This window comes from Octopus sinensis, linkage group LG13 (genome assembly GCF_006345805.1).
Source record: "Octopus sinensis linkage group LG13, ASM634580v1, whole genome shotgun sequence".
NCBI classification, from domain to species: Eukaryota; Metazoa; Mollusca; class Cephalopoda; order Octopoda; family Octopodidae; genus Octopus; species Octopus sinensis.
Window position 1 is genome coordinate 72,254,262 of NC_043009.1, and position 27,311 is coordinate 72,281,572.

The following is a 27,311-nucleotide window of genomic DNA, read 5'->3' on the forward strand; positions in this document are numbered from 1 at the left end:
GCATATGTTTGCCAACATCCATGTTAATGTAGTTAAATTTCTGTTTTCTTGTTCTCAGAATGGTAGTATACATTGAATAATTTTGTACTGGATATATTGTTTGAGGAAAAACTTTGTATAATTGTAATGAGTAGATCTTTTATCACAGGTCTGCTGAATAAGATGATGTAGCTACTAAATAACGCTCTGAAAACATAAGTTCCAGAGATTTCTGTACTTAACACATGTAACTCCTAAGCTGAATCCTTGCAAACCTGGATGAGCAGACATAAATTGGTGGCAAATTTAGTTTAATTTGAAACTACTCCTTCCCACAACCTAAATTTTTAACCAATACTCTCCTGTAATAGTTCATCATTTTTATTCCACTTATTCAACAAATTATAATTGAATACAAACCAAAGAGGGAGCCTGTCATCACTTCATGTGTCAGAAATAGCAGCCAAATCTCCTTTAAATCATGCATTTCTTGAAGCAAGTATCTGCTGTTTTAGAAAATCTGAAAAGAAATGAGAAAGTTTTGAGATTTTCATGGTTCTAATATCTTTTAATCAGAAGTCTGCTTAAGACTGAATGATGAGGGGATAGACAACAAAAGTAATTAGAATATTTATGTTTAGAAGAATCTTAAATTTTTTCTTGTAATTAAGAAAGTGTCTGTAACTAAGTACTAAGGGCATTTTGTTTGATTTTCTATTGACTCTGCCAATCCACATGAAATAAGTAGTTATTAGAGAAATGTATCAATGTTTATTAGAACTTTTCAAGTATGTAGATCTAAATTCAGTCATGGTAGATTAAATTTAATCTGTCTTGCATGTATTGGGGTCAACACCACTGCAATATAAAAAAATCTCAGTAAACCAAGTCTGTGAACTTACTTTTAAAATTAACTGGAACTATTCATTGTATAAAAATATATTTACATCACTTTATATCACAAAATATATTTACATTCCTTTTGTATCTAACAAAAACAAACAATTGAGTTGTATGTAAATGGTAATGAAAAGAATTCTTTTTAAGTGTGTCATCTTCATTAAAACTGTAGTTGTGTTATTGCTGTAAAATCAGTTATAAATTTCAATAAAGCTCAAACATTGATGTTTTTATATAATTTTTGTTTTTGTGTTGTCTGGAAAATGGGTTGTGATCACCCTTGTTACTATTCCTCTAAAAGAAGTTCAAATTTATGGCTAGTAGAGAAACATACACAAAGAGAAAATTCCTGAGGGTCAACATTGTGGTGGACACTATGGAAGACTGCATTCACCCACCTCCTACAATTTGATTTTTGTCCCCAAGGGAGTGATTCACCCCTGGTTGAGAACCACTGAAGAAAAAGATGAGGGAATTGACTGCAAAGAACAATGGTTGGCAGAATAAGGTGGGTTTCCCTTTATAGAAAGGGATCATACTAGTGTATTTCCAAGGATAGGGATATTATCACTATAGAGGAAAAGCAGATTGAAGACTTTGTCTTGAATAGAGGCTAGCTCAAGGGCTCATTGTTGGATGGAAAATGTTAGGCCAGTAACCAGATCTGCTTTTGAAATATATGGTATACATGGTTACATGAGTGATAGAATGGAAAGGGTATTTTGACATATTTAGTGTGGAGGGATATTTCATTTTTTGTCCTCTAGTAGACGCATTACTTAGAGAACCATTCCAGCCTGGACATAGAATGAAGGCAGAGATTTACCTGCAGATTGTATGATCTCTGAAAGCATCTTTCATATTTTTAATAATAGAATTATAGTTCTGGATAAAAGCTGTCTAGATTGTAGAAGTAGGTGACTTTCTCCTAGTCTTCTTTACTTGGAGTGTAAGTATATGTGAACCACTTGAAATTTGGTTTTATGTTATTCTTGTTAACAGAAAAAAGGGCTGTGAAAGAGAGAAATTTTTTTGTTAACCCTTTTGTTATATTTCTGTTGAGATACTGTGTTTTTTTCAATTAATTTTAAATATAACAAAGAATTTAGTAAGAATAACTTAGTTATCATTAAGCTAGTTTTAGGAACATAAATTGTGACTAAGGTTGGTGGAAGATTTTAATTCACAACTTTTGAGAACCAGACATTTGTCCTACAGAACCAGAAGCTGTTTCAGGTGGGATGGTATCAAAAGTGTTAAAGAAAACAGTCTTTTAACATAAAATTGCCTGCTGACTGAGAAAAGACCTAACACAGGATAAAACTTCTTACAAAAGGTATGAGACACTAACAGAGCAAATGTCTTTTAACAGTAAAAGTTCTAGTAATAGAGATATTTAGATAGCTCGCTCTCTCTCTCTATTTGTATGTATATGTGTGCATATGTCTGTGAAAGTGCATGGCTTAGTGGTTAGAGCATCAAGCTCACAACCATGAGGTTGTGAGTTTGTTTCTTGAATGGGCTGTGTGTTGTGTTCTTGAGTAAGACACTTATTTCACATTGCTCCAGTTCGTTCAGCTGTATTAATGAGTTGTGACATCACTAGTACCAAGCTGTATCGGCCTATGCCTTTCCCTTGGACTACAACAGTGGTATAGCGAGGGTGGCTGGTATGCATGGGCAACTGCTGGTCTTCCATAAACAACCTTACTTCGGAGGGGAAATTACTAGGGGCAATCCCATAGTCATTTGTAACCGAAGGAATTCTTTATCCTTTATGTGCGTGTATATGTATAAAAGTGGAGGCACATGGCTGAGTGGTTAGAGCAGTGGACTTGCGGGTTTGAATCTCAGACTGGGCATTGTATATGTGTTTATGAGCGAAACACCTAAGCTTCACACACCAGCTAATAAATACGTACTTCAAATCTGACTAGAATTATAAAATTATAGAATTATTTTGATTGTTAATTGTTTAAATCACTTTCCATTGCTTTCGGTTTTTTACACGCGTAACAATTAAGAAAAAAAATATTAGGGTTAGGGTTAGTTACAGGATGTTGTCTCAGTTTTAGACGCAGCAAATGATTTTAGCTCAAAAGAGAGCATAGGATTGGTTAAAATTTGAAAAATTAAACTGTTAAACAAATTACAATTTTCTCAAGAAAGCCAAGAGAAAAAATTGTTTTATTTTGACACATTCTACCAGTATACGAAGTTTTAAAGTGTTTAGTTAACTAGAAATTGTCTGCCGTTCAAAAGGAAAAGATCCTTAAAAGATATCCATTTTCTTCAAAGTTTTGACGCAAAACACCGGATTGTGTGAATTTTCCGAAAGTCCTCCCCCAGTTCGTTGGCGCAAATTTTTGTTTTATATCCATTCTTTTATACCTATCACACATTTTTGGTTTGTTTTGGCGGCCAGGTGTTAAAGTAGTAATTAACGGAATGGAAAGGAGTTTCAGACAATTCACATAATCCGTCTTTCTCCGCCCCCCCCCCTCATAACTTTTATGAAAATGGATATCTTTTAATGAAATTTTGTACAATTATCTTGATTTAAAAGAAATTGTATGCAAAAAAATGTTTTGAAAATTTGTTCACCTTAGGCATAGGAGTAGCTGTATGGTAAGCAGCTTGCTTACAAACAACAAGGTTCCGGGTTCAGTCCCACTGCATGGCACTTTGGGCAAGTGTCTTCTACTATAGCTTCGAGGCGACCAAAGCATTGTGAATGGATTTGGTAGACGGAAACTGAAAGAAGCCCGTCGTATATATGTATGTATATATATATATATATATATATATATATGTGTGTGTGTGTGTATGTTTGTGTTTTTGTCCTGCCAACATCACTTGACAACCGATGCTGGTGTGTTTACGTTCCCGTAACTTAGCGGTTCAGCAAAAGAGACCGATAGAATAAGTACTAGGCTTACAAAGAATAAGTCCTGGGGTCGATTTGCTCGACTAAAGGCGGTGCTTCAGCATGGCCACAGTCAAATGACTGAAACAAGTAAAAGAGTTACCACTTTGGACTGATTTTGGGAGTAATGTCTGACTTTCGCTGTTGATCAAGGAAAACGTGCTTGCTGCAGTGATCCAAGAATTTTGCCTCTAACATCGCAATACGAGAAGGCAGGAGCAAGGGCAGAGAAAAGTATGCTATTAAAATGAATTATTGTTTACATAATTGACAACCCGAAGATTTAACTGCCTTGATTCGACGGGAAGAGTTGAGTGTCGCTCCATGATGGGTGAGAGTTCAATCTCTGGTTCAATCACACTGAATACAAATATTGTATGATTGAGCCGGAGATTGAACTCACCCCCTTGTGTACCCCCAAACGCTTACACCCACCCATCCATTAACCCGAATGAAAATGAAGAATCTTAAAACTATATTTTCCCACTTAATTTAATTCCGTTTACGTCAGACTATTTTTTTTTTAAACTTGTCTTTGCCGAGCCAAATTATGACAGATTGCACGACAAACGTTAAATCTCTCTTGTCCTCCTCTTCTGGCATCACTTAATTAGCTACCATGTTTCCTAATTGTGCTGAATGCAATTTAAGGTCTTGCTCTACCTTTCTCCAATTTCACAAAGATGTTTTATTGACAAACTCGTTGTTTTATTGTTTTTAGCATTACATTCTCACCGGAACTCTCACCACTTGTTGCCTTTGTTTAATTTTGTTAATCATTTGTCCTGTCTATAGTTTCCGTCCATGGACCCGTATGTCAATGGTAAGTGAAAATTAAGATTCTTAATCTCAACTTTTCCTACTGATTTTTTTCTGTTTACGTCTGACTATTTGTTAAAACTTGTCCTTCCTGTCGTGCCAAGTTATATCAGTTTGTTCTAGAAATGCACGACAAACGTTAAATCTCTTTCGTCCACCTCAAAATCATTAAAATCTTTCATTAGCGTATTCTTTTGGTATCACTTAATTAGCCACCATATAATATAATGTAAATGTTTCGTAACTGCTCTACCTTTCTCCAATTTCACAGCAATGAATCAGACACAAAGATGTTTTATTGACAGACACTAATACCACCATAAACGTTGTATTTAGCATTACACTCTCACCGAAATATCACCTGAACTCTCACCACTTTTGATTCTCAACTCATAAAAACACCCCGTTTGCTCTTAACCCGTTGCCTTTGTTTAATTTTGTTAATCATTGTCCTATCTGTAGATTAACCCTTTCGTTACTATATTTCTGACCAAATTACACCCCTTATGTGTTTCAATTAATTTCTAACGTAATCATAAATTTAGTCTGGTTTCATTAAACAACTATAACTTTTTTATTTATCGATATATCAATCTGATTTTTGGAAGATAATTTAATGAAATATTCTCAACCAATTCTATATTATAATTTTTGTTACAAAGTGACTCTAATTGCAGGTAGATACAGGTAAATTCCACAAAATATAAAATTATAAAAATTTTGTTCAAACATCGCTATAGAAAATGGGTTATTAGCTAATATTCCATTGGGTATATAACAAAATTTTACGATAGAATTTGTTATTCTGGGTAACTTTCTGATACCCATAATAATATTTACGGCAAAATAGTCTTAATTTCATTTAAGGTTGAGGGAAACCACAAACTATCGTTTCTTTTGCTTTGTTTACGTTTAGCGTAACGGTTCGTCTCCGCTGTAATGATTTCAAATAGGCTCATTCGAAAAAGTAAAAAGAAATAGTCTAAGGCTTTACTCTTCTGGGAAAGTCTGTGGCTTGGTCCAGTTTCTTCAGAGAAATCACCGAAAGAAACAGTTTTTAAATTTTCACTCGATTCAGGTGCCAATTCGTTTTCTTTATCGCTATCGGAGATCTCAGATTCACTGTTTTCACTTTCGGAAAATGAAACATCAGATTCATTATCAAATACCACATGCTTTTTTTTTTCAGTCATAGAGTTAGATTTATGAAGGTCTTCAGTAGTAAATCCTTCGAATTCTGACTCACTGCTTGATATAATGAAATTCGTATCCATTTTTTGTCAGAATTACAAATTTTGAAAACACAATAGGAACAAATTTCGGAAAAAAATCTCCCAAAATTCACGGAATTAAAATTATACTTCGATTATTGTACAAAACTGTAGTTGAACTGTTTACGAAGTATAATACGTGTTTTCACGAATGTACTGAAGAGATTTGCTCTGATATTCTCATTTAAATATGAATAGGTAAATTCGGGCGGCTTTGGGCGGTTTGGTTTCATAAACAAAAATTTTGTTCGGGCGGCTTGGTAACGAAAGGGTTAAGATTATTGTCTGTGATTGCCGCTTTAATTTTGTTAACCCTTCTAGGCCTCAGTCCAATGACTGAAACAAGTAGAAAGTAAAAGTGTTATCTTATATCGTTTACTTGTTTCATTCACTAGACTGCGACCATACTGGGGCACCGCATCAAAGGTTTTGGTCAAATTGTAAACAAACCAACACTGGTTGTCAAGTGGTGGTGGGACACAGATACACACTCGCGCACGACAGGCTTCTCAGTTTTCGCCAACTCACAAGGCTTTTGTCAGCCACGGTTCCTATTATATACAGAAGACGGATCTTTTCCTTTTGAACGGCACTTTTCAACACAATTTCTAGTTAACTAAACACTTTTAAACTTTGTATACTGGTAGAATGTGTTTATAAAACATCATTTTTTCTTGGCTTTATTGAGAAAATTCTATATGTTGTAACATATTTCGTCTTTAATTTCGAGCATTTCGGCAATTTTAACCAATCGCTGATGTCCATTTAGGTAAATAACATTCTGTGCATAATGAATATATCCCTCCTTTAAGAAACAGATTGGGTTTATTTATGTACAGTCACCGGAAGTAACTTGCACGGACACCGGAAATACATCTGCCATCAACAGAGAAAACAAAGCAACTACTCCCAGCGACTTGCCTGACCTTTCATTGGACAAAACCTACCTACCTGCCATTCTATTGGACACTGGCTAAACATCACTGCTGATATTTTTGTATAAATAGACATCATAAATCGCTGTAAAGCAGTTGGCCTTTTGGCACTGGACTGATGTAAATCGTGTCCCTCTCGCCTGCCACGCTCGCCACTCACGCCGCCTCGAACCTTTGTACTGCCATTTCACGCCTGAAATAACTCGCTGTATAAACTTACACCTCTTATCTGCTCGTCATTTCAACTACTGCTTTCGTCTGTCCAGTTTTGCTGATTACGACCACAGTCATTCTCAGAGCTAATTCAAGTCTGATCTGAATGCGATAACAGTCCTTTTTAGGACTATTCTTGGATTGGATCTAATTGTGATAACCGTCCTTTTAAGGGCTACCCTCAGATCAGAACAGAAGTAGTGGCCAAGAATCATACCCGCTACAATTGGTGACCCCGACAACGAATCAAGCGAACAGCATATCAAGAATCAGCATGGACACGCCAAAACCAACAACAGAGGCTGATATACCAACCACGCAAGCAGCTTTAACCATGAAGGTCCCTGTTTTTTTGGTCCAACGACCCAGCCCTGTGGTTCGCCCACATAGAAGCACAATTTGCCGCGAATAGAATCAAGCATGACTCTGCAAAACTCATGCACATCATTAGGTCAGTCCCACCAGAAGGAATTAATGATGCGAACTACCGCATCACAGCAGAGACGACTCAACCAACTTGTGTCTGCAGAAAAGTTGGGGGACAGAAAACTGTCCAAACTGCTGCGTAAAATGAGACAGCTGATGGAGGACCAACCGCTGTCAGAAGAGGTCCTGAAACAGCTTTATCTACAGCGCCTGCCCTTACCAATGCAGGGCATTCTGGCGTCGACCAACGACACAGCAACCCCGGAGGAACTTGCGCGTGTTGCAGATAGAATCGCTGAGGTGTCAAACCCCTTTCCTTCTGTGGCACAAATCAACCATCGGACGAACCCTTTCAAAGCGTCCTTAGACTCTACCTCCGGGATTGCAGAACTGCGAGCTATGATCAGAGAGCAGGCTGGTCAAATTAAAGTCCTCACAAACAAGCTAGAAAACTGGACCTTGGAAACACACTGGCGGCGCAGCAACAGTTCATAAAGTCCACTCACCGTCGAAGATCCAGAAGTCCCAGTCAAAATCGTGTGTCTGGCAACATCTGCTGGTATCACTCAGAATTCGGCGCACGGGCATCTAAGTGCAAGTCCCCGTGCTCTTTCCTGAATACCCCCCAGGGAAATGGGTAGACCAGGGCCTAGCGACGACGTTCACCCCTGGTACTGAGAAATTCTGACTTTCGGTGAGAAATCACTGACCCTGAAGCGTCGTTTCCAGTTCATTTTCGTCATGGCAGACCTACCAACCCCTATCTTAGGAACCGATTTTCTCCACCACTTCAACCTTCTGGTGGACATGAAGAACTGGAGGCTTATTGACACCACCACAAACCTCACTGTGAGAGGTATATTTACCACGCAACCGACAGTGAGCCCTGTAATCTGTCAGTCAGAGCCTTCGCGTTACAACAGCATTCTCCAGAAATATCCAGACATCACTCGCCCGGTATGTAAAGATGGACCCATTAAACATCGTGTCACACATCACATCGAGACACGAGGACCACCCACAGCTGCCCGACAAAAGGTACGTCACGTAATACGATGTCAATGAACTGTTGAAAAGTTTGTGCAGCGTTGCGCAGACCGAACAGCATTCGCAGGAATTTGAATAAACCGAAGTGTTGTGATTGCCGTCTTTGGAATATCAGCAGGCTCCACATGTATCTGGTTATATGCCCGCACCAAATCTATCTTAGAAAAGATGCGTGCGCCTTGCAGGGGCAGAAAAATCGTGCAAGTGAGGTACAGGGTAATTATCGGGCACTGTGGTATTGTTGAGTGCACGATAATCCCCAAAATTTCAGACCCTGGGCCTATAGTGGGAAGGGATTATTATTATTATTGCTACTACTGATCATCAGGTTCCCCTGTTCCCAACACGCTCTGTGTAGAGTTCAGTACACCATTGGCTGATATGGCAGAAGTATGCCCTGAGACTATATTCTGTGTAGAAATTTCTGGATGCTAAGCTGATGTGGTCAGAGATGTTTTTGTCCAGCTTCTTTGACAGAGCTACAGTCCTCTGTCCAATAAAGACCAAAACTGGACACTTGTTATTTGGAATGTGGTCAAGTATTCACAGTTCTCTAACAGTCTGGCAATGCAGTTAGTAACAGGTGAGCCCTTTCATTCTTGTGAGTGGATTTGGTAGATGGAAACTAAAAGAAGCTCATCACGTGTGTGTGTGTGTCTTTGTCTTGACAACATTATAAATGAATGTTATTCATTTCCAAAATGCAAAACCATGTCAGACCATGGAGAAATATCACCTTACTTGGAAACACATGAGGGTTGGCTACAGGAAGGGCATCCAGCCATAAAAAACCCTGCCTCAGTTAACCCCCATCTCCTCTATGCAAGGATGGGAAAGTGAATTTCAAAAAGGATGATTATGATATACATGTAATTGTTTCAATGTCTCGTTTTGGGGAATTGGTTTCATTTTTGGATTTGGTTTGCAAGATTCTTTATATGAGTTCGTGTGTTGAAGCATATTCTGTTGTGTCTGGGGAGAGCCATTTTCTTTTTGTGACTTATTATTTAACACACTCACTATTAAAATTTCCACTTTTTTCTTATTTTTATTTCCTAACATTTTCGTTGCGTCTTGCAACCTTTTCAATAGTCTTGACTCTGTCCCTTATTTACACTGCGTTCCCTTTTGTTTGTTTGTGCGCATGTGTGCCTGTGCATGCATAGGTATATATGTGTGTGCATCTGTATGTATGTATTCTGCATATTTATGTGCTTGCATGTCTGTTTGTGTATTTTTTATGTATGTGTGTGTGTGTTTGTATATGTATGCACTTCTCTCTCCATGTGTGGACACGTGTCTCCATGTGTCCTTGTGTGAAGTAAAGTGTGTGTATATATGGTCATGTGTTTCAGTTTCCATTTGCGTATGTGTGCTTGTTTGTTCATATAACCTATCCATCTGTACGTTGATCTGTTTTATTTTCATATCCATATGCTTACATATATTTGCATATATACATATATACCCACACACACACATACATCTATCTACGTAACAGTCCACTAACTATTCTACTCTACCTGTGTAAATTGTGGGTGTGGGGGTATGTTTCAATGTCTATTTTTCCTTTTTCTTATATATATAAATGTGGTAACAGTGTGAATGTAACACTTGAATTTGGTTTCCCAGGCAGCATCAAACCAGCTGAGGAAATCCTTCCTCATCTAAAATACATCTGCAATAATCCTCGGTCGCTCAGCAGACAACCAAGATGTTTGGGTTGGTGTTCGACAGCATTTTATAGAAACAGGTAATGAGACTGTTGTTGTTGGACAGTCCTGATGGAGTAAACCTTAGACTAAAGGCATTCCAGCCATGACCATACCTTCTTTTTACAGAAACAATTATCGCTAAGAGTATATTATCTGAAGAATCTTTCTTTTCTTTAAGATTTGAGGTGCTAATTAAATTTTATATATTCAAATGAAGTTCAGATATTAAAAAAAATGAGCTTAAAAAAGAATTTATTATATCAAATAAGCAAAGAATATAACATAGACAGGTGAATGAAAAAAATGCAAAGTAAATTTATTGTCTTTTAGAAATTTCCAAATGTATTACATCTTGCATCATTGCTGTCATTAAATAATTTAGCAACTTCGTCCCCCATTCCTGAAAAAGTGGTGGGGGTACTTGTCCTCTGGTACTTCCCTGAAATAAGACTGTTGATCTCAACCTTATCAGACAAGTCGTCGGATTTGTCCAAACAAGAGTACAAAGTAGAGTCATCAGCATAGATTATTAGCTGACAGATGATATGATTAGGCGGATTATTGATAAAAAGAAGAGAGTTGGGCTCAGGACAGATCCTTGAGGAACCCCAGCATTTATAGAATAACTAGATGACCATCTAGGACAACCTTGATCCTACCATCATAAAGGAAAGAGGAGATGATGTTCAGCATAAAACCTGATACACCAAAGGATAGGAAGTTCCATAGAAGTCCAACATGTCAAACCCTATCTTATACCTTAGAGATATCACGAGAAACTCCCCTAGCTTGACCAGATATATTCAAGGCACGATGAACATGCTTGGATATAACAGTGAGATCACCAGTTGACCATCCGGCATGGAAACCATTTTGCGAATCGGAGAATAAACAATTTGAGTCAAGATATTTTACAAGAGTCATTAATCAAGGACTCAAAAACTTCACTGATGATTGGTAGCAGACTAGTTAGTCTATAATTATAAGGATTAAATTGATCACCACATTTCTTAAAGACAGGAACAGCAGTTAGGAATTTCCATAAAGAAAACAAGATTCTAAGACAGACTTTCAGAAGAGCCAAGATAAGATAGAAGACAACTCAGGAGAGCACTTCTGAAGAACAATAACTGGAATACCATCAAGTCCAGTTGCTTTATATGGATCCAACCATGCCACAATGGCCTTATTTAGAAGTCATATGACAACTGTGTAACAGTTTATCAGTTTTGAGAAAAACATCAGGAAGTGGATGACCAGAGTCATTGAGAATATAGAGAGAACTGAAGAGTTGAGCAAAGAGCTCAGCTTTATCATTGAATGTTGTCAAGACCTCAGATCTGTTGAATAAAGGAGGAATAGAAGACTTCTTGTCACCTCTAACACTTTTAATAATTCTCCAGAAGTCACGAGAGCCTGCTTTCTGGGATGATATACGATCATGAATGTGCTGCCCATAGTGTGATTTAGCATCACGAATGACAGCCCAACTGGGATTGCAAGCATTGGTAAATAGCTGTTTATTCACTGCAGAATTATCTCGCTGAAACTGGTGGGGAAAATGATTATGATGGGTGATAGCAGGAGAAGACCAGGGTGAGGAATGTGGTTTCAGCTGGTATTTGCGAGCTGGTATGAAGATGTTAATACCAGCAGAAATCCAAGTAGTAACTTCCCCAGCACAGGCCTCAGCAGGTTTAGCAAAAATGTCGGTCCAAGGAACGTCACGAAGAAAGCCAAGAAAATTGTCCCATTCACCACAATCATAGCTGAATAGAGCATGATGAATTGGGGATTCCTTGGCAGCAGAACAATTAAGTGAAATGCCAACTGCAACAGCAACATGATCAAATCCCTGCCAGTAGAGAATCATGACAAACCTTACAGATATCAGGATTTGATGGCAAAAAGAGATCAAAGAGGGAGGAAGATTGGTCATCGCCATCAGGAATGCGAGTAGGAAAGTCAACGAGTTGTTTGAGCGATTGGGAAAGTGCAAAATTATAGGCTTCAATGCCAGATGCAGTAGTGCCATGAGAAAACTTAATCCATTCTTCATGACGAATTTTAAAATCACCAAAGACAAATATATTTGCAGACTGTATAACAGAACAATTTTGAGAAGATGGAGAACAATAGAGAAAGAACAAGTAGCTAGTTGAGTGCAGAAGAGAAAGCGCATGAAAAGACAGCGGAGGATCCTCAAGATCTTTCTCACGAACGATGGGAAGATCGACATGAGCAAAGACGCCCAAGCCATGCATATGATTGTAAGAGTCCTTCTGGTAAAGAGGAAGATAGCTAGGAACAACGAAATCATCTGAAATGTCTGAACTGAGATTTGTTGTGCTCAAAGCAAGGATGTGAAAAGAGTTCTGAGCAAAAAATGACTTAACATCTGCAAGATTAGAACGGAGACCACATACATTGGTGAATGCAATAGTAAAAGGAGCAGGTGATTTAGCTGAGTCTGGTTTGCAATTTTATTTCATGGAGACTGTCATGATTGAATTGAATGAAAAAAAAAAGACTAGCCAGGGATGATTTCCACCTTAATTAAGCAAGTAATCAGCTTCCCTGTGGTGTTCCAGCAGCTGCAGGGACAGCCACCCATGCGCGTCATGGCACTACAGATACATAGATGGTCTTTTCTGTTTCAGGCACAAGGCCTGAAATTTTGGGGGAGGGGGCCAGTCAATTACATCGACCCCTGTACACAACCGGTACTTAATATCAGTACAATATTTAAGAGATGAGGAATTATGTGCCTTGTTTACATTTGACAGATATTTGTCAACAAATAAGATGACGACAAATATCCGTCAAATGTAAATAATGCGATACTTCATTTATATATTCCGAAAGATGAAAGGCAAAGTTGACCTTGGCAGAATTTGAACTTAGAACATAAAGACTGATGAAATACTGCTAAGAATTTCACCCGACATGCTAACCATTCTGCCAGAAACACTGATATTATACAACTGTCGATAGAGCAGTCTCTCCATGTGCCACCGGAGGGTTTAGGCTGCATTCAGGTCACGATTCCTGTGTGCTCTTTCTGATGACACATTTCAGCCACTTGGATATTGTGTGTGTGTGTGAGCTGTCTTGTCCTCATATCATGGGGGATTTCACCATTGCTGTCTCACAGCATTCTTCGATTTCAATGTTTGGTGTAAACATGTCCAGCCATGGAGAAATATTCCCTAGCTCAGAAACAGATGAAGATTGGCAACAAGAAGCACATCGAGCAAGATGTACTGCTTTACATCCTTTAGCTTAGCAGTTCAGCAAAGGAAACAGATAGAATAAGTACAAGATTATAAAAGAGTATTGAGGTCAATCTATTCAACTGAAACCCTTTGCAGCAGAAACAATGTCAAATGGCATCTTTTATTCCTTCTGAAATACGTTATAAATGGAAGTGTTGTGAGAGAATGGGTCTTGTGAAGTATTTTATTCCATCATTAGTGGAGCTTGTTCTAAGACACAGCTTCAAGAGTTTGGTATCATGTGCCATGAGATTTTCTCTTACATTTGCTGTGTGATAATGCATCTGATAAGATTTCTTCCACATACTGACTGATAAAGTTGCAGTTCTCTATGTATGCAGAGATGTGCACTTTCTTCTTTTTCGCAAGAGAATCAGTGATATGGTTTCTCTCCTGTATGTGTATGTTTATATGTAGTTAGACTGCTATTGTAATAAAATTTGCCATGGATATCACACTCATGACTTCTCTTCTCTATGTGTTCGTTTGTGTACAGTTACATGGCTACTTTGTGTGAATGTTTTACCACAGATATCACAGCGAAATGGTTTCTCTCCTGTATGTATACGTCTATGTGCAGTTAAAGTGCTATTGTGAGAGAATGGTTTACTACAGATATCACAATGATATGGCTTCTCTCCTGTATGAACATATTTGTGACCAGATAGATGGATATTTTGAGAGAATGATTTACCACAGATATCACAACGATATGGTTTCTCTCCTGTGTGAATGCTTTTGTGTTGGTTTAGATTGCTATTCACTGAGAATGATTTACCACAGATATCACAGTGATATGGCTTCTCTCCTGTATGAACACGCTTGTGCGTACTTAGAGAGTTACTGTTAAGGAATGATTTACCACAGATATCACAGTGATATGGCTTCTCTCCTGTGTGAGCAAATTTATGTCGAGTTAGACTGTTAAATTGAGAGACTGATTTACCACAGATATCACACTGATATGGCTTCTCTCCTGTATGAGCAAATTTATGTTGAGTTAGACTGTTAAATTGAGAGACTGATTTATCACGGATATAACATTGGAATGGTTTCTCTTCTGTATGAATACGCTTGTGTCGAGTTAGATTGCCATTTACAGAAAATGATTTACCACAGATATCACAGTAGTATGGCTTCTCTCCTGTATGTGTACGTTTGTGTAAAATTAAATCATACATCATAAAAAATGATTTGCCACAGATATCACAGTGACATGGCTTATCTCCTGTATGAATTCGTCTGTGTGCTGCTAAGCGACTGCTTGCACAAAAAGATTTGCCACAGATAGAACAATGATATGGATTCTCTCCCGTGTGAATAAGTTTGTGTTTACTCAAACTATCTGGATTAGAGAATGATTTACCACAGATTTCACATTGGTACGGTTTCTCTCCTGTATGGATACGTTTGTGTTTACGTAGGTTGCTATTTAGAGAGAATGATTTACCACAGATTTCACATTGGAATGGTTTCTCTCCTGTATGAATACGTATGTGTCTAATTAAAGCAGCTGTATGAGTGAATGATTTACCACAAACATTACATTGATATGGTTTCTCTCCTGTATGAATACGTATGTGTCTAGTGAGAATGCTTTTTCCAGAGAACGATTTACCACAGATATCACACTGGAACAGTTTCTCTCCTGTATGAATATATGTATGAGTTATAAGGTCACCTTTTCCGGAGAATGACTTCTTACAGAAATCACATTGATAAGATGGGTTACATACATCCATTGGCTTCTCATCAATAAAACCAGTCCTTGTAGACTCTGATTCACATTTAATATTCTCCCCACACAATTCATTTTCCATCATATTTCTTTCTTTCACCACAATGTATGAATCCTTTTTTGCTTTTCAGTTTTAACTTTTTATTCCACACTGGTATTTATTGTGATATATTTCACTGAACTGGAATTTTTGTCAATATCTGAAGAGGCTGAGAATTCCTTTCTTATTCCAAATACATTTGAAGGTGAAAACCATCTTGAACACATAACAGACAGTGAAGTCAAGAAATATCACAAAGAATTTCAGTTAAATCAAATAATTCACAGCAACTCTTCCACAGATATCTCTTCTGTATAAAAAACTTCCTTTCAACTTTCAAAGACAGTAATGTTGATGTATCTCTCGTATAAAAGTTTCTTTAATGCCACTGTAATTTAGATGTCTGAAATAAAAAAGAAAAAATTTCCGTTAGAAAGGATAGAGCAGTGGAAATTTTAATATATTTGTAGAACGAGCTTTTGCTATACTCCTTCACATGAACAATTAAAACGTTTACTTTTTAATTTGGTGAGAAAATTACATTATACAACTTTATGGGAACCATCCTCATCGTTTAACATCCGTTTTCCTCGCTAGCATGGGTTGGACGATTTGATTGAGGTCTGGCGAACCAGATGGCTGCACCAGGCTCCAATCTGATCTGGCAGAGTTTCTACAGCTGGATGTCCTTCCTAATGCCAACCACTCCGAGAGTGCAGTGGTGCTTTTATGTGCCACTGGCATGAGGGCCAGTCAGGCGGTACTGGCAGTTGCCATGCTCAAGTGGTGATTTTTATGTGCCACCTGCACAGGAGACAGTCCAGTAGCACTGGCAACGACCTCGCTCAAATGTTTTTCCACATGCTAGTAAGGCGACGCTAGTAACAATCACGCTCGAATGGTGCTTTTTACGTCCCCTGGTATGGAAGCCAGTCAGCTGCTCTGGCAACAACCATGCTCGGATGGTGCTCTTAGCGCTCCACTAGCACGGATGCCAGTCGTCGCATTTTATTTCAATTTCACTTGCAGAGTTTAGTGTCCAGGCAACATTATTGATGTTAAACACATTCATACAGGAGAGAGACCGTTCCAATGGGATATCTGTAGTAAACGACAAAATAGTAGATAATAATATTCATCTATCTTGAGAAACATAATTCACCATTATTTGGTGGTGGTGGTTTAGTTCCAAGCCAGCTCTGACTGGGAGAACCTATCATGAAAGACATCTCAAACATAACTACCACATCCATCCCTCTCACATTAATATATCAATGACATTATTTGAAATAATCAACTGAAATTTGGCTAATATTTCTAGAAGTTTTAGCAACTCTGTAAGGGTCTCTCATTGTGTTGTTGTTCTCTAGCCTCAAGCCAGCTTAGATTCAGCAGATATGTGACTACAGTTTAATGGTTATGAATTCTATGACAGATGTAAATGGAACATTATGTTGATGATCAGAGAAAAGATGATAGGGAAAAAAAAAAAAAAAAAAGAAAACAATACTAACAAAAGAAACCTCAAAAGGATGCTGGAGACTGTGTCATGGGTATCATTAATGATCGTTCACTTTCTTCCAGGAAGCATAGAAGATGGCCAAATGGTTGTATCATTCTGTGTAATTCTGTACATTTAAGAAGTTAATATTTCTCCCACGGCCATACATGTTTACAATTAGCATGCAATGACAAGGACATATACACACATCTCATCCTTTAACGCCCACTTTTCTACGCTTGTATGGGTCAGCCGGAATTTGTTGAGGTAGATTTTCTATGACCTGATGACCTTTCTCTCGCTAACCCTTATTTTTTTTTCCAAAGAAGTCTGGAGATGAATAACATTGTTTGTATGAGAAGAGTCAAGAACATTAACAACCCTCACATGACATCAAAGCAACACACAAATACACATCCATATATATATATATACACTAATCCTTTGCCATAATGCAGTTTATTACTTAAGCTTACGTCGATTGCTCCGTGGTGTTGTTATGCATTTCTAATAAAGATCAATGAAAATCCTTCAGTACGTGGTGATTAAAAAAGGAAATAAGAATTAAAGGGGAAATAACGAGGGCAGATAAGAAAGTCAACTCACTGCTAAACAACGTAGACATTGGTTATAGCAACCAAAAGGTGAACAAATCTCTTTTTCTATAGAATTCCTCCATATAAATTCCTGTAAATACGAAACGAATAAATCACCTGACATTCCAAACTGACGTCGTCGTCTTCCTTTTACATGAATATTCTCCACGTTTTGAGTGTCGATGTCCTTATTTGTTGGATCTACAAAGTTCTGATGTACAATCACTTTGTGAGTGTACATAGCATCATTTAGGCTCCCAATAGTTCCTGGCTGTTAGTTCTCTTTTTAATTTTGATATTCTTTTTTAATCACCACCTACTGAAGGATTTTCCATAGGTATAAAGTCTTCATAGGTATAAAGTCTTCCATAGGTATAAAGTCTTCTGGCAAGGTAACATGGATGGTGTAGGGGGTGTAGGCATTCTCCTTGCGGAGAAATGGGTGGATAAGGTCATAGAGGTTGTCAGGGTTTGCGATAGAGTGCTTAAGCTCAATTTAGTCCTACAGAGTGGCACAGCTACGATTATCTCCGCCTGTGCCCCACATGATCAGAAGGACCACTTTCATGATACCCTTCTACAGGCTACCTCAAAGACTAGTGGCAAGGACCTCATCTTTGTGGGTGGAGACTTTAATGGGCATGTTGGGTGGGAATCGGGTATCTTCACTGGGGTACACGGTGGCCATGGTATTGGCACCAGAATTGATGAGGGAACTAGACTACTGGAATTCTGTGATGCATGTAACCTTTTAATCTGCAACACTAACTTCAGGAAGCCTGACTGCCACCTTATAACCTATCAGTCAGGAGACTCCGCTAGCCAAATAGACTTCATCCTCACCAGACAGCGGGATGCAGGGTCGCTTTTAAATACAAAGACCCTCCCGGGTGAAGAATGTATCCCTCAGCATGGCTAATCATTAGTGACTTTAAGCTTGAGGCCAGAAGGACTCCAAGAAACAGACCAATCCAGAAAAGAAGGATTTGGAAGCTAAAGAACCCTTCACATGGTCAGAGATTTAGGGACATCCTCATCAAGAAATTTGATGAGAGGGAGGAGGAGCTTCAGATGTTGGACATAGAAGGTAGCTGGGAATTCCTACGGGACAGCTTGCTGAGCGCCACAGACCAAGTCTGTGGATGGTGCAAAGTCCCTTCCAGACCTAGAGTTACGTGGTGGTGGAATAGTGCAGTAGACAAAGCCATTAGTGCAAAGAGGCCTGGAAAGCCTGGAGGGATGGGGGTAGCAGGGAACTGTACCAGGTAGCCAAAAGGGAGGCTGGGCAGCAGGTATACATAGCCAAAGATGTAGCAGAAAAGAAGAAGTTTGCCAATGTCCAGCAACGTGAGGACCAAAGAACTGAGGTATTTTGGATTGCCAGACAGTGTGTGAGAGAAAATAGTGATGTTACAGGAGAGAAATGTGTCCACATGGATGATGGGGCACTTGCTTTTAATGTTGGTGAAAAGAAAGAGGCTTGGAGAAGCCATTATGAAAGGCTGCTGAATGTGGAGAATGAATGGGAGGAGGAGAACCTGCCAAATATTGACCCAGTAGAGGGACCAGCTATCCGAATAGACAGCTCCCTTGTAGTTAAGGCAATTAAGGGTATGAAACCAGGTAAAGCCCCCGGCCCATCAGGAATCACTGCTGAGATGCTTAAAACAGCTGGTTAAGTGGGCTATGGCCTAGTCACCCACATTGTAAACCAGGTAGTTCATAATGGAGTCATACCCAATGACTGGCGTAGCAGCACCATAGTCAACTGCTACAAGGGTAAGGGTGATGCTCTAGATAGAAATAACTACAGGGGTATTAAACTGTTGGATCAGGTGATGAAGGTCACAGGGAGGGTCATAACCCATTTCATTAGGGAGAGAATTTGCTTAGATGAGATGCAGTTCGGTTTTGTGCCGGGTAGAAGCACCACTGATGCTATATTCCTAGTCCGACAACTGCAGGAGAAGTACCTTGCTAAAGATAAACCCCTCTACATAGCTTTCGTGGACTTGGAGAAAGCCTTTGACAGGGTCACCCGATCCCTTATCTGGTGGTCGATGCGGAAACTGGAGATTGACGAATGGCTAATAAGGGCTGTACAGGCCCTATACAGAGAGGCTGTCAGCGAATATAGTGAAGAATTCCGGGTAGAAGTAGGTGTACACCAAGGCTCAGCCCTCAGTTCCCTTTTATTCATCATAGTCCTCCAGGCAATAACAGAGGAATTCAAAACGGGTCGTCCCTGGGAGCTCCTCTATGCTGATGACCTGGCTCTCATAGCAGAATCACTACCGGAACTAGAAAAGAAATTTCGGGTGTGGAAGCTAGTTTTAGAATCAAAGGGCCTTAGAGTAAATGTAGCAAAGACCAAAGTTATAGTAAGCAGAAAGGCGAACTCAGCACACACACCCTCGGGCAGGTGGCCCTGCTCGATCTGTAGGAAAGGTGTAGGTAGAAACTCCATAAGATGCACCCAGTGTAAGCTATGGACGCATAAGAGGTGCAGCAACATCAAAGGGAAATTAACTGATAAGATAGCTTTCATGTGCGGCAGATGCACAGGGGCAATAGACACCAGATTAGAAAACAGATTCCATCACACTTCAGGGGAAGAAACAAGAAGTAGTTGATAGTTTCCGCTACCTAGGTGACCAAGTTAGTAGTGGAGGTGGATGCTCAAAGAGTGTCACCACTAGAATACGAATAACTTGGGCAAAGTTCAGAAAGCTCTTACCCCTACTGATGACAAAGGTAGATTGTATGACGCATGTGTGCGAAGTGCCATGCTTCACGGTAGTGAAACATGGGCTGTGACTGCAGAGGACATGCGTAGACTTGAAAGGAATGAAACTAGCATGATCCGCTGGATGTGTAATGTCAGTGTGCACGCACGACAGAGGGTAAGCACCCTGAGAGAAATGCTGGACATAAAAAACATCAGATGTGGTGTGCAAGAGCGACACTTGCGATGGTATGGTCATGTACTGTGGATGGATGAGGAGAGATGTGTGAAGAAGTGCCACTCCCAAACAGTTGAAGGTATCAGGGGGAGAGGTAGACCCAGGAAGACATGGGATGAGGTAGTCAAGCATGACCTCAGGCATTGGGCCTCACTGAGGCAATGGCGAAGGACCGAGATCTCTGGAGATATGCTGTGACTGCAAAGACCCAGGCTGCTTCTTGCACCAGTTCCGCATAGCCCTTGCTCATTCAAAGTACCTTGGATTCCAGAACATCCCGCTGTGCTTGAGGAGACCTGTTGAGTCAAGTACATGAACATCGAAATAAATATCAATGGAAATAGTAGTTGTGATACCTGTGCCAGTGGCACATGAAAAGCACCATCCGAACGTGGGCGTTGCCAGCGACGCCTCGACTGGCTTCTGTGCTGGTGGCACATAAAAAGCACCATCCGAACGTGGCCGATGCCAGCGCCGCCTTGGCTGGCTTCTGTGCCCGAGGCACATAAAAAGCACCATCTGAACGTGGCCAATGCCAGTGCCGCCTTGGCTGGCTTCCGTGCTGGTGGCACGTTGAAAGCACCAACCGATCGTGTCCGATGCCAGACTCCCCTGGCACCTGTGCAGGTGGCACGTAAAAAGCACCCACTACACTCGCGGAGTGGTTGGCATTAGGAAGGGCATCCAGCTGTAGAAACACTGCCAGATCAGACTGAAGCCTGATACAGCCCTTGGCTTCCCAGACCCCGGTCGAACCGTCCAACCCGTGCTAGCGAGGAAAACGGACGTTAAACGATGATGATGATGATAATATATATATATATCTTTTACTCTTCTACTTGTTTCAGTCTGTGGCCATGCTGGAGCACCACCTTTTGTCAAGCAAATCGACCCCAGGACTTATTCTTTGTAAGCCTAGTACTTATTCTATCGGTCTCTTTTGCCAAACCACTAAGTTACGGGGACGTAAACACACCAGCATCGGTTGTCAAGCAATGTTGGGGAGACAAACACAGATACACAAACACATATATATATATATACATATATACGACGGGGTTCTTTCAGTTTCCGTCTACAAGGCTTTGGTCAGCTTTAGAGACTATAGTAGAACATACTTGCCCAAGGTGCCACGCAGTGGGACTGAACCCGAAACCATGTGGTTGGTAAGCAAGCTATTTACCACACAGCCATATATATATATATATATATATACACAAAAGATAAAAATAATTACAAAATACGTTTAACAAAATTATTGAAAGTGGGTAGAAATAAACACTACGTAGTGAAATAGTACTACTACCCTAGGATATCTGTAGAAAGTTGAATGTGATTTCAGAATATAATGAGGAAAAATTCGGATCTTGGGAATTTTCCGAAAGTCCTCTCCTCACCTCAAGATTTTCCCCACAAATTATTTTATAGTCATAATATATGCCGTTTCAAAGGTATTTATATAAAATTTCATTGAAAAAAAACCCATTTTCCTGAAAGGTATGAGGGAAAAACTTGGATTTTGTGAATGTTCCGAAGCCCTCTCCCCACCCCCTTGGGAAAGATTTTCCCCACAAATTTCTTTATAATTGTAATGTATGCCATTTGAAAGATATTTCTATAAAATTTCATTTAAAAAACCTTATTTGGTTAATGTTACCTGGAAATGAAAATCCCCACCCCCCAAAAAAATACTGGAATGGGTGTGTAGCGGTCTCTGATATCCTCACTGTTTGAGAGACACGGCAGGAATGATCTCGTTTGAGATTACAGCCATCTTTGGCCGAGCTATTTCTGTTGTGTCCACTGAATTGATTGGTTGACATGTTGCGCGATTTGTCTCTACTTATTTCGCGTCACTGGCCAAAGCCAACCAATCACGGCCTTTGGTTAAGGTCCCTTCTCCTAGGCTCTGTTGAGCCACCTTACTTGTATATAAAGGAATGTTCTCAGTATACTTAGTCTTTGGTTCTAGTCCTTCTAAGGACTAACCTCTGACCACAGAGCTACTCAACATGTTCCAGTTCCAGCGACAGACGATCAGCCACGACGACACTAATGTACACCCGCAACAGAACGCCTTCTATCTCCGCCGCCGTCGTCACCATCATTGTACCAACTTCAAGTCGTCTCTACCATTTCGCCATCACCATCGTCCACTTCAGACATGTACGCACCAACCTCACAGATCCACGCTGTTAGAGTGAATCCCTTCACCAAGTAAAACAGTCCATCTGAAGAATTCTATATTAAGAGAACCAGCTCGGCGATTGGGACCACGACCGCGGCTCGACAATATTCGTCCAACCAGTCTCCGCCTGAGACACAACATCTTGATATTGAACTCTTACATATCGTGTACCTTATGAACTGTAAACCAATTTCCATCATTAACTCTATGCTCTGTACCTTCTATGTCACACGCATTCACCCTCATTTGTATGTCACACACACGAACACACAGACACAACACTTGCTAGCACTCACAACCCTCTAACCTTAACACCATTGTAAATAAAATCTTATCTTCTTTCAAACAGTGGAACGGCTTGTCTTTCATCTATATTCTGTTGGCACTGCATTGTATAAATTGTATTTATGGCTTATCTTATTTCGTTAGTGATGCGACCGTGTGACTTACCTATGTCGCCAACCTCCACATACGGTCGTATTTCCCACAGGTGTAAAACAATGTGTTTTATTTTTATTTATGCGCCCTTTTCAAGCGTAGCCAGGATCATGGGCCCATTTTCCCGGTTTCTGTGGCGTATGTGTTCCCCCCAGATGGACGGGACGCCAGCCCATCGCAGCGTTACTCAAGAAACAGGAAGAAAGAGTGAGAAAAAGTTGGGGAGAAAGAGTACAACAGGGGTCGCCACCTCACCCTGCTCGAGCCTCGTGGAACTTTAGGTGTTTTCGCTCAATAAACACACGCAGTGCCCGGTCTGAGTATTGAAACTGCGATCCTTCGACCGCAAGTCCGCTGCCCTAACCACTGGGCCATTGCGCCTCCACGTGTAGGAAACGAGTATGAGAAAAAAAAATGTACGCAAAGCAACGGGAGGGTGGGGAGAGGACTTGGGAAAATTCACAAGATCCGAGCTTTTCGCTCATAACTTTTAGGAAAAGGGGGGGGGGGTAATGTTTACATCTTAACCCGGAAATGAAAATCCAAACCCTCATATCTGTATATATATATGTGTGTGTGTACACACACAGACAAGAACAAGCACGCACACACAAGCCATTAGCTTTCTTCTCCTCTTCCCATTTTAGTAGCTGTTACGGAGGTGACGAAGATATCCGAAGTGAATTGTCGAGTTGTCACGGAAACAACCGAGATTTTGTTTTGGTTTTGTCGAGTCAAAACGAAGGAAACGCCTAATGGGCGTTGCTATTATATATATATATATATATATATATGGGCGTTGCTATTATATATATATATAAACACACACATATATATATATACATACATTATATATATATATATATATATATAGGTTGAAAATGCAATAAAATTGAAGCCAAAACATTAAAAATTATGGTTAATGTTTACAGTGCTATTTCTACAAGGATTGTAATGTTTCGTGGGGGTTTTGGGACGTAACAGCCGCGATGGTTACAGGAGGACAATCCAGAACATGCGATAGAAAGTGGACTAAGTTAATTACAATTAATGAGAATTGAGCGAACTGTGAACGGAGTTAATTAATTATAATCTAAATAGAAACGTTACGACGGGTCATAGAATACAATAAAAAAGCAGCAGGTCCTTCCGTAATTACTTAGGAAAATGAAGAAATGTCTAACTCGACAAGGCAGCGGGGTGGCAGAAACGTTAGCACGCCGAGCGAAATACTTAGTGAGATTTTGTCTGCCGTTACGTTTTGCCTTTCATCCTTTTGGGGTCTATTAAATAATTACCAGTTACGCACTAGAATCGATGTAATCCACTTTATCCGTTTGTCCCCTCTGTGTTTAGCCCCTAGTGGGCAGTAAAGAAATAAGAAATTTCTAACTCGACAGCACTGGTCAAACAGTCGGTAGATGAACTGTGGAACCAATATCGTACGTACGATCGAGAAGTGGGGAGTTTGTTCTGGGATAGTTTAGTTTTAGATAAGCGACTATTTTAAACCAGACACGCACAATAATGCTTTTAATGCAGGGAAGGCTATTTGCGCAGTTGATAGAGTTTTTGTCAGGTTGTAAACATCACATGTATCTATTGAATGAAGGTTGACATTTCGAAAAAATGTATGTTGTGTATCAGTATATGTGTACGTGGCCAACAATTTAATTTTTTTGTACGTTAACTTCTGATGTAATTGTAGCCTAAACTATCTGACATATATTTGTAGAAAAATTAATTTCAAAATATCTGAAAATAGAGCAAAAACAACAACAACAACAAAACATCACAGTAAGAACCATGTTTAAAATGAAACAAAAGAAACAACAGAAAATATAAGAGAAGAAAAAAAAAGAAATTAGTTGAGAATGATTGTAATACCTTGAGGAGATTAAAGGTGAAAGAGGAATGGGCGAGAAGTAAACAAGAGAATGGCGAGGAAAAGTGGTGTAGTGAAGAAATAGAGGAGCGCAGTGAATGAGGAACAGGGCTTCGGATCAGAAAGGCCATTTCAGTTGGAATTTCTTTGTTATGACGAGGATTTTTTCCCCAAATTTTGTTTTTCACCACAGCCTTCGAAATGATCTTTGGATCTTTTCCCTTTGAACGGCAGATCAAGAAATTAATTTTTTGTAACTAAACACTTTCAAACTTTGGACTCTGGTAGAATGTGTCATATAAAACATCTTTTACTCTTAGCATTTTTGAGAAAAACTTATATTTTCAAAGTTATTTCACGTTAAAGTTGTCCTATTTCGGTAATTTCAACCAATCAATGACGTGTATTCAGCTGGATAAAATTACTGCTGTTGTTGCCAACAACAACTTCCGGCGGTGTATATTTCGTTTGTCACTGTTATTTATGACGTCGTTCGTGCGTTTGGACTGGTTTTAGAGCTAAATTAACGAGTGGTCTTAGGATGTGCTAGAAACAATAGCCAAATCTCCTTTGAATCGAACACCATTTTGTCTGAAATATATATATATATTTTTTTTTTACTGAAAGGGCTCCTATCACAGATTTTAAGGGCAAAACAAATTGGCCTAGGTCAGTCCAAAGTTTGATGGTGAGGAGGGAATAATAAAATCACATTTCCAAAACTTTCTTTGTGTTATAATGCTTTTAATGCAGGAAAGGCTATTTGCTGAGTTTTTTATGTGTATATTGTTCAGCAAAAAAAATAAATGATTTATGCATTTATTTGTATGTTTTATTTCATATTTATTTTGCATTTGGCTATATGTTTGTGAAAGTAGCACTATATCATTTGCAAAGTTGAGATCTTCTAGAGCTTCCGCATCCGTCCATTCAATGCCTGTTTGGCTTTCAATCGTAGTTTCCTTCATAATCCAATCTATAACTAGTAGAAATAAGAAGGGAGAAAGTATACAGCCCTGTCGAACTCCTGTTTTTACTCCGAATTTATCTGTAGCTCCGTTTCCATGCAAGACTCGGCATGACATTCCTTGGTAAGTTGCTCTTATTATAGATATATACTTATCTGGTATGCGCAGTGCTGCATAATTTTCCATAAGCCTTCCCTATCTACACTATAGAAGGAGAGGTAGGCCTAAGAACTCGTGGCGGAGATCAACACAAAAGGAACTAGAGAAAGGGGGACAGTCATGGCAGAGTATAAGTACAGAAGCCAAAATTTATGTGACATGGAATTCAACCATAAGTGGCCTATACTCCACATTGGAGGGTTAAAGGCATAAAGTAAAGTTCAAAAGTTTAATTCATATTTAATACCAGGGGTTGAAAAAACAGGATGAAAAATGGGATCCTGAATGAAAAAAGTTTAAGGGCCGCTGCCCTATATGGATGATGTGAAGCTTTCAAGTAAGAAAGATGAAGAGATAGATTTCTTAATACAGACTGTAAGACTCTTCAGCAAAGATATAGGCATGGAATTTGGCATAGATAAGTGTACAATATTAGTCATGAGAAGGGGACAGGTAGGCAACAGCGAAGGCATCCAATTACAAGATGGTCAGACATTAAAATCATTGAAAGGAGGAGAGAGTTATAAGTATCTAGGAGTATTAGAGTGTGACAGAATACTAACTACAGAAATCAAAACGAAAATTGAGGAGTACATCAGAAGGGTGAGGAAGCTAACGAAGTCAAATTTGCTTATCAGTTGTTTGACCTTAACCAGTTGAGCATGTCACTTAGTGGCTGACAATATATGCATCTCTGATCACGAGCAGAAGTAGTGGGGGAGCATCATAGCCATGTGTTGAGAGGGATTCTTTGGGGTTTGGATAATTCACCTCTGGAAACATGGGTGTTTGGTTTAACATCCTTAAACAACTATTATTCAGAGACCTTTTGAGCAGAATGGGCTACTCAACCTGGAGAAAATTGTGACTGGGCCCCTCTTGCACATGCACCACAAACATATGTGCGCGACATAGTGATCTCTTGCTTGACTTTGCAAGAGGGGCCCAGTCACAATTTTCTCCAGGTTGAGTAGCCCATTCTGCTCAAAAGGTCTCTGAATAATAGTTGTTTAAGGATGTTAAACCAAACACCCATGTTTCCAGAGGTGAATTATCCAAACCCCAAAGAATCCCTCTCAACACATGGCTCCCCCACTACTTCTGCTCGTGATCAGAGATGCATATATTGTCAGCCACTAAGTGACATGCTCAACTGGTTAAGGTCAAACAACTGATAAGCAAATTTGACTTCGTTAGCTTCCTCACCCTTCTGATGTACTTTTGATTTCTGTAGTTAGTATTCTGTCACACTCTAATACTCCTAGATACTTATAACTCTCTCCTCCTTTCAATGATTTTAATGTCTGACCATCTTGTAATTGGATGCCT

At 39.4% G+C, this 27,311-nt stretch overlaps 1 protein-coding gene across 3 annotated transcripts; it reads right to left on the reverse strand.

Annotated features, from left to right (window-relative positions):
* Positions 1 to 405: 405 nt before the first annotated feature.
* Positions 406 to 25,052, reverse strand: LOC118765859 (zinc finger protein 726-like). 3 transcript variants are annotated; one of them, XR_005001756.1, is made up of 2 exons: positions 24,858 to 25,052; positions 406 to 499 (listed from the first exon to the last, which is right to left on the reverse strand). XR_005001756.1 is itself a non-coding variant. In XM_036508541.1 (2 exons), exon 2 carries the CDS (start codon positions 15,327 to 15,329, stop codon positions 13,965 to 13,967), a length of 1,365 nt encoding a protein of 454 aa, XP_036364434.1. In that variant the 5' UTR covers positions 15,330 to 15,687; positions 24,858 to 25,044; the 3' UTR covers positions 13,075 to 13,964. The 3 variants fall into 3 exon arrangements, 2 of the variants coding, with proteins under 2 accessions (XP_036364434.1, XP_036364435.1); XM_036508541.1 differs by lacking the exon at positions 406 to 499 and adding an exon at positions 13,075 to 15,687 and having other exon boundaries at positions 24,858 to 25,044; XM_036508542.1 differs by lacking the exons at positions 406 to 499; positions 24,858 to 25,052 and adding exons at positions 13,075 to 15,687; positions 16,799 to 17,137.
* Between the last annotated feature and the right edge of the window lie 2,259 nt (positions 25,053 to 27,311).

Excerpts from the sequence above, each read along its gene's own strand:
- LOC118765859 (XM_036508541.1), bottom strand. The coding sequence starts at position 15,329 with ATGATGGAAAATGAATTGTGTGGGGAGAATATTAAATGTGAATCAGAG.